Genomic DNA, 14422 nt, shown 5'->3' with positions numbered 1-14422 from the left:
GAACATATGATAAATGAAAGATTAATACACTTTCTGGAAGCTACTGTAAGAGCTTAATAGCTACGTACCAAAGTGGTTTTAGGAAAGGAAGAGGCACAATGGATGCAATGTTTTGAGGATGAAGTGAGAAAAGCCCAAATAAAATGGAACACCCCAAGGAAGCGTTTTAAGCCCAACGCTGTTCTCCATTATGATAAATGATGTATTTGCAAATATACCAATAAATATGGGTAGGTCATTGTTTGCTGATGATGGAGCATTATGGAAAAGAGGAAGAAATGTTGAATATGTAGTTAGAAAACTGCAAGATAGAATCAGCCAAGTGGAAAAATGGGGTGACAAATGGGGCTTTAAATTCTCAGTTGAAAAGACTAAGGTTGTGTTTTTCACAAGGAAAAAGGTAGGAGAATACCAGTTAAAGCTGTATGGGAATAACTTAGAGAAGGTTGAATGTTTTCACTTTCTTGGTGTATTTTTTGATGCTAAGCTAACATGGAAGCAACATATAAGACAGGCTGTTGACAAATGTAAGAAAGTAATAAATATCATGGGATGCCTTTCAGGACTACAGTGGGGAGCTAGCATTACAGTTTTGAGCTATATCTACATAGCATTAATAAGGTCAAGACTAGATTATGGATGTATAGCATTAAAGATCAGCATCAAAAACTATACTAAAGGAGTTAGACATAATGCAAGCCCGAGCTTTAAGAATTTGTATAGGAGCAGTAAGAACTACGCCAGTATGTGCAATGCAGGTAGAAGCACTAGAGTTACGCCAAAACCAACTAGCAGCTAACTACTGGATCAACTTAAAAGGACATAGGGACAGCCACCCAACAAAAAAGGTTTTGCAAGCAAGCTGGGAGAAGGAGAAAGTATACAGAGAGAGCTTTGGATGGACATGAGATCAAATAGCAACAGATATGGGAATAAATAACAAAGAATTTGAGGAAAATAATATATGGCCAAATAGACCAGTCTGGATATTAGAATACCCAAAAGTAGATAAAGAATTACTGAATACTAGACAGAGTGATAAGTCATCTGACACAGTAGCAGAGTATTATAGAAGAAGGGATGCCTATATAAGGAGTATATTCAGATTTTTACAGATGGATCAAAAGAAGGAAATGCAACTGGCCTAGGAATGACTGTGCCTACGCACAAGATAGAAATAAGTAAAAGAACATCTGACTATTTAAGTATATATGCAGTAGAAATGTGTGCCATCATGATAGCAGTACAGTGGATTGTAGAAAACGGATACCAAGATTTTATAGTATGTAATGATTCTGTATCAACACTTATGAGCATTGAAGCAGGCGCAGCTAAAAATCATCAGGGCCTACTTTATGAAATTTTATGTAATTACACAACAGCAATCAGACAAGGGAAAGATGTTACATTCATGTGGGTTCCGGCACATTCGGGTATTCAAGGAAATGAGGAAGCAGACAAACTAGCAAACAAAGCAGTAAAAAAGGAAAATGTTGAAATACATATCAAATTAGCCAAGTCAGAGGGAAAGAGCATAGTTTGGAATGAAATAATGCAGAAATGGCAACAGCAGTGGAGAAATGAAACAAAAGGAAGACACTGTTAGGCCTACTCAGTACAAAACAGAGTGGGTGCTATTAAAGGTAAGGGAAGAAACAGAAAAGAGCAAGTCATTTTAAGTAGGTTAAGAATGGGACACAGTAACTTAAATAGCATCCTTCATACTATGGGAAAACATCCAACAGGTTTGTGTAATTATTGTCAGGAAAAGGAGAAGGTGGAACATATCCTCATATCATGTGGGAAATATAAGCTAGAAAGGCAAGAAATGATGGCTCAGCTACAGAGTATAGAACAAATAGAAGGAAATGTTAAAAATATTTTAGATTGTGCGGAGAAGGGACAAGGTACAAAATATTTTTTTGACTATCTAAAAGAAACTGGACTGGATAAGAGAATATAGCATGAGATAAATATGAACAGAAGATGGCAGTAATGCAACAAACTGGATGCCAGCTGCCGTAAAACACCAAAGGAAGAAGAAGAAGAAGAACCCTTGGGAGACTTTTATGTGCCGATGCTGGGTGCTTTTATTTTGGTATTGACCCGGAAGTGCTTTCGAACCCATGTGCGTTCACGTATTTAGAATTTCTCACGTGTGGAACGCAGGACGCATGACGTTTAATGGATAATTTATAATACAGCATCTCAGAAAACATGAAGTTTGCATACAAGGTATTACAGAAACTAATTTACTTTTGATGTTCTTCTCGTGAATAATTGTATTGCTTTTTTATTAGACATTTGTGCGAGACTGCCTGCTGCTTGTTACTGTGACAAAAATAATTAGCAGATTGTTTGTCTTAAAACAGAATGTGTCTGAGAGAATATTTTAATTCAACGTGTTCGTATTTTCTCCTAGTTTTCAAACTTATTGGGGGCATTTTATCGCCATGGGAACCTGTGTTTCTCTAAAGATGGGAATTCTGTCATCAGTCCTGTTGGCAACCGCATCTCCGTCTTTGATCTGAAAAAGTGAGTATCAGCCCTTTTCATAATAACACTGATTTCATTGCCAGACTAACTGCGTTTGTGAGCTGGAAATGCTGTCTCATTAGCAAGTGAAAGTTACGCTGTTTTCAACTGTGGAAATGTTGTAATTCGTTTCTTCAGTAACAAATCAGAAACCTTACCAGTGTCCACCACAAAGAACATCAGCTGTTTGGGAATCTCTCCAGATGGGAATCTTGCCATACTTATAGATGAAGGTATGGAAAAATACACAATTCTCCATACATTTTTTTTTTCCTGTCATAAGCAGTATCGTATCGTGGAGACCATTTTGAAAATAATTCCATCTAATTTAAACCCAAGAGTTAAGGATTATGAAAAGGCTGTGATGTAAAATGTTAATCACAATTTCATAGTTGGAATAATTTCTATGATTTCTCTCTAACAGTGACATTTCAAGCCATATGGCTCTTTATTAGACAATTATTATTATCTTATGTTTTTGGTTAAGCTTTTTGCCTGCTTGACTTTTTGTCAGAATTTGTGCTAATGAAATGTCATATTACTGATTATGCACCTTTTCAGTGTCAACAATCAAGGTAGCAAATATGTGACACTTGCCATTCTTTGTACAGAAGGTCAGATTTCCTTGCTTCCAGTGAAGCACACTATCGTTTTCTGCAGAGCTGCTTTATACCTCAATCAGATTTTGCAGCCTCAACAGTTATTGCAATTAGGGCTGGGCGATATATCTAACGATATAATCATGCGCATCTAGTCAGTAAAGCCGGTTCCTTGATTACCGCTAAATCGCCATCACCTGCTTTCAAATGGAGCGGCATTTAATAGACAGAGCCGTAGATCACTGAAAAGCTACGCAATATCGCGTTCATTATCGAAGGCGATACATCTGCGATAATGAACGCTCCATTTGAAAGCAGGTGATGGCGATTTAGCGCTAATCAGGGAACCGGCTTTACTGACTAGATGCGCATGATTATATCGTTAGATATATCGCCCAGCCCTAATTGCAATTATTGAACTAAATCAAATTAACACTGAGCTGAATAATGACACTATTTTTTTTTTTTTTTTTTTTTTTTAGAGCTGCTTTACTATTTTACTTTACTGTTTTCCTATGCATCACTACAAAGCTGCTATTTTGAAACAATCTGTATTGTATAACTGTATGACTTAACTCTTTGGAACATGCTCAAAGAATTTGATGCTAATATTTTAATTTAATTAACTTTCAATGCGAAAGTGACATGACATACAGCCAAGTATGGTGACCCATACTCAGAATTCGTGCTCTACATTTAACCCATCCAAAGTGAACACACACACACACACACTGTGAACACACAGTTGGAGCAGTGGGCAGCCATTTATGCTGCGGCACCCGGGGAGCAGTTGGGGGTTCGGTGCCTTGCTCAAGGGCACCAAACTAATAATAATTAAATATGCTAATAATAATATAATCTGTAAAGGAAACCAAGTGAAGTAAAGAGAAGTGAAGTGTGGCCAAGTATGGTGACCCATACTCGGAATTTGTGCTCTGCATTTAACCCATCCAAGTGCACACACACAGTAGTTAACACACACACCTGGAGCAGTGGGCAGCCATATTGCTGCAGGGGTTCGGTGCCTTGCTCAAGGGTCTCACCTCAGTCATGGTATTGAGTGTGAGTCCTCCCACTGACAATTCCTGCCAGACATGAGACTCAAACCCGCAACCTTCGGGTTACAAGTCAGACTCTAACCATTAGGCCACAAGTCACGACTGCCCTATAATGAATGAAACAATATAATGAACGAGAAAATATAAGTGTTTCACAAGTTTAATTTTAAACCTCACTGTTTAAGTTGGAAAAAAAATATGGTTTTACAGGTTGTTGGTCAGTTCTTTGCTGAGAGAATTTTGTGTTTAACACTGTTTGATTAATGTGTTTCAGATGGAGCAGCCATACTGGTCAGTTTGGTCACTCGGGCAGTACTTCACCATCATCACTTCCACAGTCCTGTTCACAGTGTGTCCTTCTCCCCTGATGGAAGGTCAGCTATTGCACACAGTGCTTATTATCTTTGTAATATGATTTTATGCATGAACAGCTCTTATTAAATTTTCCCTGGTCTTGTTCCTTTGTTTTTTTAAAGGAAGTTTGTGATAACAAAGGAAAATGTGGCTCTAATGTATCATGCACCAGGAAGAAACCGAGAGTTTAATGCATTTGCATTAGACAAGAGTTATTATGGGCCATTTGATGAGACGACATGTATCGACTGGACAGATGATTCCAAGTGCGTAACAGATTTCCCCCCCATATTTTTTAATGTATGAATACTGCAGCAAAAAGCATTCACTTTTTGTGTGCATTTTATACATCCTTGTACTCTTAAAGGAATAGTTCAGGCAAAAATGAAAATTTCTTGAAAATGTTTTCACTCTCAGGCCATCCAAGATTTAGATGAGTTTGTTTCTTCATGGGAATGGATTTGGAGAAATTTAGCATAACATCACTTTGCTTCGCTTGGTGAAAATCCATCTACTGTTGTCCTCTCATATCAAAATCCACCCGCATATTTGTTTAGACCTGTTTTGGCTTGTAAACACTGCTTGATCTGTTAGATCTCCTGATTCAAACGAGACACATTTTAAACTGGAGAATGTAATATTATGAATAGAGGGCTTCTTATTGGAAACAATAGTTTGAAGTAAAAATGTCTTGATGGATTTGTTTCTTACGGACACTCAACTTTTCGCTTCTGAAGTTTTTATGATCCATTTGAACTTACATTTGATGGCACCCATTCACTGCAGAGGATCCATTGGTGAGTAAGTGATGTAATGCTAAATTTCTCCAAATCTGTCCCATGAAGAAACAAACTCACCTACATCTTCGATTGCCCGAAGGTTAAATATATGTTTAACTGATTTACATTTTTGGTTTAATTGTTCATATTATGGATCTTCATAGAACGCTTTTTAACATAAATTAATATTCCACATGATGCTCTAGCCCTGACTTCTCTATGAATTTCCATAGTAGTGTGTTTGAAATGTAAAGAACTGCAAAAAGTGCCGGTTGGGAATGCACTGTATTTATGTGACTGATTCTTGCTCTTCTTTGCTGATAACTAGGTGCTTTGCTGTGGGTAGTAAGGACATGACCACCTGGATCTTTGGAGCAGAAAGATGGGCGAATCTCATCTACTACTCACTGGGAGGTCATAAGGACATCATAGTGGGCTGCTTCTTTGAGAAGGACAGCTTAGATGTACGTTTGTAATAAAGTGTCTGCTGCATTTGTGTAGCACAGGAGTGAATGTAAAGTTTGTTTTTGCATTGTTGTACTGGCATACCTGAGCTCACATATGCCACCTTTAAGCTGTTTTATTTGTTTTCACAGATGTACACAGTGAGCCAAGAGGGCACTTTGTGTGTATGGGAAAGTGACACTGAGCTTGAGGGCTTACGGAAGGGCCCAAAATACTCTGAGAGAAAGAAGACGGAGGAGGAGAAAAAAAAGAGAGAAGAAGAGGAAAGCAACGAAGATGATGACATTGAGGATATTGTAGGGGAGGATGGAGAGACTAGAGGAGATGTGATTAAAGGAAGCGCAGATACACCCAAACAAGTGGAAGGCATCAAAAATGTCCGCTATTCACAAAGGAGCAAGTGAGTTTTTTTTCCCCCCTCTGAAACTCTCCTTATTTCTTCAATCTGTGGGTCTGTTCTTTAGACCTGTTCACACCAAGATCAATGTTCTGCTTATAAAACATGGCAAAACCTCTAATGTCTCTGTAATTTAAATCTGTCTTTTATTGCAGACACTATTTTAACAAGGAGGGTGATTTCAACAAGTTGACATCTGCAGCTTTCCACAAGAAAACACGTATCCTTGTGACAGGTTTCGCATCTGGAGCATTCCACCTGCATGAGCTGCCAGAATTTGACCTCATTCACTCACTCAGGTTTGTCATATATTTCCAGTGAATCTTGTTTTTGTCAAAAATCTCCAGTAGCTATTTTTTGTGAATCAAGACTGCACCAGAGAATGTCTAATATGGCGAGAAGTTTCACTTTCACTACACTTCCGGCTTCTGAACTGGTTGCAGTTCCACTCTGATTCCATATGAGGGCGCTCACAGTATGAGTGCAGAATGAATGGAGGTCAATGGCGGTATACCCCTCAAAATCCACTTTTCTCAGGATATAATTTTTTGTCTAGTAATTTGAATGTTGTATTCGAAAGGAGATGCAAAGAAATTACACACTGCTGGGTGTTAGATTTTTAATAGACACTTATTTGCTTTAAAAAGTCTTTTAAAATGTCAATGACTTCATACGTTATACGTTCATTAGCAGAATGCTAGCGTGTTATGGGCAACAACAACTCAACCTGTAAGAAATCGAAAGGACATAAGTACTCGTTCATTCAACTTTCGACCGATAACCCATGTTGAACTTGCAAAACTTCCATCAGATCTGAGATTTCTCAACGGCAATCGGGTGAAAGGGACAAATTTAGCCGTCTAGCCCCATAGACTCCCATTCATTTTGCACTCATGGCGATCGCCCCCAGTGGAACTCTGGTGGAACTGCAACCAAAATTCATTACAATGGGACTTATAGGGAGTGGGAAGGCTCTCCGTAGACGGGCTCTGACTGCACTGTTCACAATGTATGTTTTTGTGTGCGGCCCACGGGGGCAATTCAATAGAAAGATGTGTTTTATATAGAATGAAAGAGCTTGGGAGTTTTAAGAAATGATATAGAAGACATTCAGATGAAGATTGCTAAAGTTTTGCCTAGCCCTAACAACCAGAGTATTGTGTATTTAATGTATCTTCAGTCTTAGTCACAAGTGATTCTCGCTACATTGCTGTGGTTTAATTCCATGCATATTATTGAATTGTAATGTAGCATAATATCACATCTAGTATTTCAGATCAGAGGATTTCTACCATTGCTCTGAATCCCACTGGTGACTGGATTGGCTTTGGCTGCTCAGGTATTGTTCTCAACCAGGTTTGTTCATCAGAGCACAACAGTATGCTGTCCTGTGCTGTAATGCCTTGTTTCCGTCCTGTGTTAAAGGTCTGGGCCAGCTGCTGGTCTGGGAATGGCAGAGTGAGTCCTATGTTTTCAAACAGCAGGGACACTTCAACAACATGAACTCTTTGGCTTATTCACCTGATGGTCAGTATCTTGTTACTGGAGGGGATGATGGAAAGGTAAGTCTTCTACCACTAGGTTTTTGTCAAGGGAATAAATAAGAGAGATACAGTTAAACTGTTGTTTTCCAGGTTAAAGTGTGGAATACCAACAGTGGCCTCTGTTTTGTGACCTTCACTGAACACTCCAGCAGTGTCACCAATGTTGCCTTCAACTCCAGTGGCTTTGTGGTGGTCAGCGCCTCACTAGATGGCACTGTTAGAGCATTTGACCTGCACAGGTATCAACTGTTTTCCATTTCCAACTATGTACTCACTGTTGCACAACACTTCATGCTTGAGCTTCCTCTGTTATGTTTACTACTTCAGCCTTTATTTTCATATTCTTTTTTAGTCACTTATGGCATGTAATAAAAATATTATAAATATGTAAATATAAATGTGATTATTTTAAAATATATATTTTTAGGTTTGGTTTTGGTCTAAATGAAAACTCGTTTCGTTTTTAGTGTTTCAAAAAATATCAATTTGATTCATCACTTAAAAAAAAAAAAAGTCTGCCTTGTTTTGTTATTAATCCTATGTTCAAAACATGAGTGTTGAATCCGGTGATTGTGATTTAAAAGTAGACCATTCAAAAATGATTTGCTGATTTCTCTTATTTATAGCTCTCATGTATACTTGTAAAGGTTTTGCTTGTAGAAATATAGCTTGAAGAGAATGTTTCCTATGCACATTCTGCACTGCCGAACACTCTGCTCTCTCTTTATTCTTATTTTGTTCTCATTCTCTTCTCTCAGGTACCGGAACTTCCGTACCATGACGTCTCCACGACCGGCTCAGTTCTCCTCTCTGGCACTGGACAGTAGTGGGGAGTTGGTGTGTGCAGGTTCTCAGGACTCCTTTGAGATCTTCTTATGGTCCATGCAGACAGGACGACTGCTAGAGGTCAGATACCACAGAATTAGGGTGCTCATTTCTGATCATGTGACAAGTGCAATGTCTAATATCCTTCTTTTTTGTATATAGTTAAAAAAATTGTCAATAAACAACAGTATGGTTTGTTGTTAATGGTTGAATATAAGAAATGACAGTTATTGACAAACTTTCAAAATTAGGCTTAAGATTTGGTTTTTGGCCCAGAGGGTCCATAATTTTCCATTTCAGCCAAGACTAATCATTTCAGTGCAAAAATCATTATTGAGCCTCGCAGTTGATATGTAATTGCGTTCTTTGTAACTCTTTACTGCTGGAGCAGGTGCTCAGTGGTCATGAGGGTCCTGTGAGCAACTTGTGCTTCAGTCCAGTCCAGTCTGTGCTCGCCAGTGTGTCATGGGACAAAACAGTCCGCCTGTGGGACATGCTGGACAGCTGGCAGACCAAAGAGACCTTGCGGCTCACCTCTGATGGCAAGTTCCCCAAGTGACCGGTTTATGTGTAACTGTTTAAAGAGAAATAGAGCAGGTGTTTTGGAACGAAAAGGATGTGTTATTTAAAGATGTCTTGCACCTGTCTTTATTCAGGACTCGCTGTTACATATCGTCCTGATGGTCAGGAGTTGGCAGTTGCATCTCTGGATGGTGAGATCACATTCTGGAACCCTCAGACTGGAGGACAGACTGGCTCTATCGCTGGCCGCCATGACCTGCAGATGGGCCGTAAAGAAACCGAAAAGATCACTGCTAAACAGTCTGCCAAGGGAAAGTATGTCACAGATAGTTACATATATAAAATGTGTGTGTGTATGTATTTTGCTTGTATCTGCCTGATAACAACCGTCGTCATTAGCAACTCTGAATAATATACCATAGTAAATATACCAAAGTAAGTTATAGTAAATAGTTATTGACTGTGTTTACTGTGATATGAAACTGGAGGACTTCAGTTTTAATACTAGGCCTGCTGGAGTATTTATTTAAAGCAAATATTGAAGTAAATGTTGTTGCCAGAACAATTTTGTACACTGTAATGGATTTATGATAATAATCGGCTAGGATTTTAAAATGCTTTCTTCTCAAATAACATTTTATGTCCTCATTTTTATTTATGTGTTGAAACTTTTGTGCCTTAAGTAGCCGTGTTGTAAGTGGGATAATGTACATAAACTCTATGGTTTTATTCTGTAATAACAACTGGCTGGATTTACGTTACCCCCCAATAAACCTAATTTACTCTGCTGATCCTAGAAGTACTGTATGTAAAACCAGCATTAATCACTTATTTCCTCTTAACTGATTTGTAGGTCCTTCACCTGCCTGTGCTACTCAGCAGATGGTGAATCGATCCTTGCAGGTGGGCAGTCGAAGTTTGTGTGCATTTATAACATCAAGGAACATGTTCTGATGAAGAAGTTTGAGATCTCCTGTAATCTCTCTCTGGACGCTATGGAGGTACACACACACTTATTAAGCAAACCTACTTTTATTCACTGCAGAAACAGACATAAAAAAAAAAAAAAAACTCTAACCATAAACTCTAACCAAGGGGTGATTTCTTAATAGCACATTGTATTCTGATCATTTATTTATAACATTTAAATGGTGCTAAAAAAATATAGAAGCATACTGTATGTTTTAGAACTCAAAACATCCTCTTTAGTCCAAAAACTGCTTTTATTGAAACCAAGCTCCCAAAATGAACAATTTTCTACTTTGAGTTTTTATTTCCGAAACAGAGGTAACACAAATCAACACCTACTACTTCATAATCACCTCTTTGGCCTGCCTGTTGACGCTTTAGTGAATTGACAGGCATGATAAATGCCACATGGATCACTGGACTACAACTAATGTCTCTTTTTAAATCATCCTAATGTTAGGAGTGTGTCTCTTTATTTTTAACTATGTTAAGCATTATTTGTTCGGGTCATTTTATTGTGGATTATTTGGTAATTGGCAGGTTATGTTTAGGCCCTGGATGTTAGTAATTGTGCAGAAACTGAGTTGTGGTGAGATCATTGTATACATGTATACTCAATAGATATGACTGTGATGATTCAGCTGTAATAGAAGCAAATCTAAACATAATGCAGTGATCAACATTTTTCATGATTATTTTATCTTGGCAGCAGTAATAGAGAAGCATAGTACAATTTCTTAAAAGTGTTACACATACATTTTTCATATGCAGAGATGTTAGCCATCACATCAGTGGGCGTTTACATTGAAGTCTTAAGTCAAGGCAAGTCACCTTTATTTATATAGAGCTTTTAACAATACAGATTGTGTCAAAGAGCTTTACAGTATCAAATAGGAAAATAGTGTGTCAGTGCAAATGGACAATAGTAAATGCTCAATTTTCAGTTAAAGGCAGTTCATCACACATGAATTCAGTGATGTCATCGTCCAGCTCAGTTCAGTTTACGTAGTATCTGTGCAATCAAGTCGACGATATCCCCAACTAAGCAAGCCAGAGGCGACAACGGCAAGGAACCAAAACTCCATCGGTGACAGAAAAGAAGAAACCAATTTAAATGAAGTGTTTTAATCTGGCCTTTTGTTTCTAAATTGACAGTTTTTGATGTAAAAATACACAGAAAATGCAGTTCACGACCCCTTTGAAATTTAGTTTCCTATTTCACATGTAAACCAACCATAATCATGCAGTTTATTAATTAAATTAGCATGTCATTATTTTGCTCTAGCTTATGAAGTAATTCTGCCATGTTCTTCTTTTCTCAGGAGTTCCTTGACAGGCGTAAGATGACTGAGTTTGGTAGTCTCTCTTTAGTGGATGAAGGCACAGGGGATGGAGACGGAGTGGCGCTCAGTCTTCCTGGAGTCAAGAGAGGTGAGTCCTCATCTCACTGTTTAATAAACCTTCCAATCAGTGTAGATGAGCATTTTGTTTTTAAGAGCATTGAATGTATTATTGGATATATAATGTATACTGGCTTTTGCGTGCAACTCTTATGCCTCTCTCCTCATCTGTCAGGTGATATGAGCTCCAGACGCTTTAAACCAGAGATCCGTGTTAGCTCTCTCTGCTTTTCACCTACTGGTAGAGTTTTTGTCTTTACAGCACAACACATTGATAGAGTTTTCAGAATATTTAACTATTCAGAATCATGTTTATTATTATATTTTATTGAACATGGAATTGAATGGTGATGTTTTTGCCTATTTCTCCATTCAGGGCGCAGTTGGGCAGCAGCCTCCACTGAAGGGTTGCTGATCTACTCTCTTGACGCCTCACTGGTGTTTGACCCCTATGATCTAGACATGGATGTCACGCCAGCAAGCATACGGCAGCAGATGAAGAAAAAAGAGTGGGCATCGGCCATTTTGCTGTCTTTTCGGCTAAATGAAATGCCACTCATAAGAGAGGTTCTGGAGGCAGTTCCTTATAACCAAAGTATGTTCCCTCCTAAAATTGTCAAATATATTTTTGTCATATTCAAAATATATCATTTTGATGTCATTCTTTTCATATTATTGTTTGATCTTTTAGTTACGGTGGTATGTAGCTCACTGCCAGATGTGTATGTGGATAAGCTTCTGAACTTTGTGGCCTCAACATTGGAGAAGTCCAACCACCTGCAGTTCTACCTCAGCTGGGCTCAGTGTCTGCTCACCTTACATGGACAAAAGCTCAAGAACCGGTCAGCAGCATAGCTTTTTTCAGAATGAGCTCACACTGGTTTTAAGTTATCAAATTCTTATACTGTATTTGCTTATACTATATTTTTCCTAAGTTGCCCGTTTGGCACAAATAATATGCATAGAGACAGAATTAGCTGTTACATCAATTTATCATACCACTGATAAAAAAGCTAGTTTTAAACACATCAAATGTCTTTATCCCTTTCCCATACAAGGTCTTCTTGATTGTATCCAAAAATGAAAAGCATACAACGAGTCATATATTTGATATTCAGTTAATTGTTGTAAAATCTTTTATTTACTAATGGGAGGAAGATATTAAATGAGTGTATTTAGTTTTTGACACTGCTGGTTTTTACAGAAAAGTAAGGAAAAATGTTTCATGTCCTATTTTGCAGTGTTTTATCTGTTGTTGGTGAGCACTGTAAGACCGTTTATCTCATTTTCAGATCTGGAGCTGTGTTGCCTACTGTACAGCAGCTACTGAAGAGCATCCAAAGACACAGTGATGATCTATCCAAACTGTAAGCTAGACAGAATTCTAAAAAGGATGAATATAGCCATGGTTGCTGATATGGCATTAAAACACAAATAAGTAAATAAATAAATAATTCTAAAAAGAAAACAATGTTAGTTTCTCTAAGTTTAAATCTAACTTTTGTTTTCTTCCCAGTTGCGACTGGAACATCTACAACATTCGTTACGCTGCTGCTCTGTCTAAACAGAGAGGGATGAAAAGAACAGCAGCAGAATCCCTCAGTGATGAAGAGGATGAAGAGGAGGAGGAGGTGGCAATGGACTCCGGAGGTGATGAGGAGAATATAATGAACGAGTCTGTAGTGGTGGAAAACTGATCATGAACAGTTCAGCTGAAACATGGACATTCAGCAGTTATTATGCAGGTTTATGTATTTTGTCAGTGTAGACATGGACAGACAGCACCTACAACCTTGTTAGAAATGACATGACACAGTTTAGATTTTTATATATAAAATATGAGCATTGGCTTAACTGTTGATAAACGTGTTGTTTCTACTTTTTTTTTTATTCTTGTATAAAAGATTTGGAAGCTTTTTTCGGTCAAAAAAAAGGGGGGAAATTTCAACTTATTTTAAAATTCTGACTTTTTTTCTTGCTCTTCCGAAACAGTTTAATCTTTCACAGTTCAAACTTTTTTTTTTCCTCCCAGATGTTTCCTTCCAGATAGAATTTACAAATGATAGGAAAAAGCCTAAATTGTAAGAAGTTGCAATTACCATTTTGGGTGTTGGCTATGGAAGCCCGTTTCTGCCACTGAATAAAAAATAATTGTGACTTTTAATCTCACAATTCTGACTTTATTACTCAGAATTCCGAGAAATAAAGTCGCAATTCTGAGTTTTTTTTTTTCTTGCAATCGCGAGTTTGTATCTTGTAATTCTGACTTTATAACTCGCAATTTTAACTTTATAACTCGCAACTGTGAGTTTATATCACACAACTCTGAGAAAAAATGGCGGAATCACCTTGTTTTATTTTTTATTCAGTGGCAGAAACGGGCTTCCATAGTTGGCACAGTGGTTAACCAGAAAAATTCAAAATGGCAAGTCATGCCGAAAAGGTTGCAGACCCCTGCTTTAGACCTTGCAGGCAGCTGTATATGATTAGCCATTTGTAAATAAATTTTTTGAGTCACCCCATTAATCTACAGCACACACCTTACCCCACTCTCACTTATATCACAAAAGTTAAACTGTGGATTCAATTCAAGATATAGTGAAATTAAATGGTCATTTCAGAGTAGAATGTTTGAATCTGTACTGAAAAGTTGATAAAGGATCTCTTTTACATGCACAAAACTTCAGCAGGTTTCTGTATTTACTTCATGAACTACCACCTTATCTATCTGTGATATCAAACCATCAGAGTGTAAATGTTTTATTTAGCATTTTATATTGAACGTTCAGTGACTTTTGAGTGATTTCACAAGTCTCCTTAAAGGGATAGTTCACCCAAAAATGAAAATGACATTATTTACTCACCCTCATGTTGTTCTAAACCCATATGAAACACAAAATGTGAGATTTTGAACAGTGTCTTGGCCACCGGTTTCAATATTTTTAAACTGAATAACAACTCGATAAGCATTCAAG

The 14422-nt window shown here is 37.7% G+C and overlaps 1 protein-coding gene across 1 annotated transcript; it reads left to right on the top strand.

Moving 5' to 3' along the window:
- The first annotated feature begins 2069 nt into the window (after positions 1 to 2069).
- pwp2h (PWP2 small subunit processome component) lies at positions 2070 to 14128 on the top strand. Its single transcript, XM_042756468.1, has 21 exons — positions 2070 to 2235; positions 2423 to 2535; positions 2674 to 2768; positions 4467 to 4566; positions 4669 to 4812; positions 5654 to 5789; positions 5922 to 6190; positions 6343 to 6486; positions 7456 to 7526; positions 7613 to 7749; positions 7822 to 7970; positions 8490 to 8637; positions 8948 to 9098; positions 9213 to 9393; positions 9932 to 10079; positions 11370 to 11478; positions 11623 to 11688; positions 11824 to 12042; positions 12139 to 12289; positions 12740 to 12814; positions 12964 to 14128. Exons 1-21 carry the CDS (start codon positions 2218 to 2220, stop codon positions 13142 to 13144), a joined length of 2805 nt encoding a protein of 934 aa, XP_042612402.1. The 5' UTR covers positions 2070 to 2217; the 3' UTR covers positions 13145 to 14128.
- The last annotated feature ends 294 nt before the right edge of the window (positions 14129 to 14422 follow it).

Source organism: Cyprinus carpio, chromosome A1, assembly GCF_018340385.1.
Source record: "Cyprinus carpio isolate SPL01 chromosome A1, ASM1834038v1, whole genome shotgun sequence".
NCBI classification, from domain to species: Eukaryota; Metazoa; Chordata; class Actinopteri; order Cypriniformes; family Cyprinidae; genus Cyprinus; species Cyprinus carpio.
The sequence above is the reverse complement of the archived record's forward strand: the minus strand, read 5'-3'. Positions and strand labels throughout refer to the sequence as shown.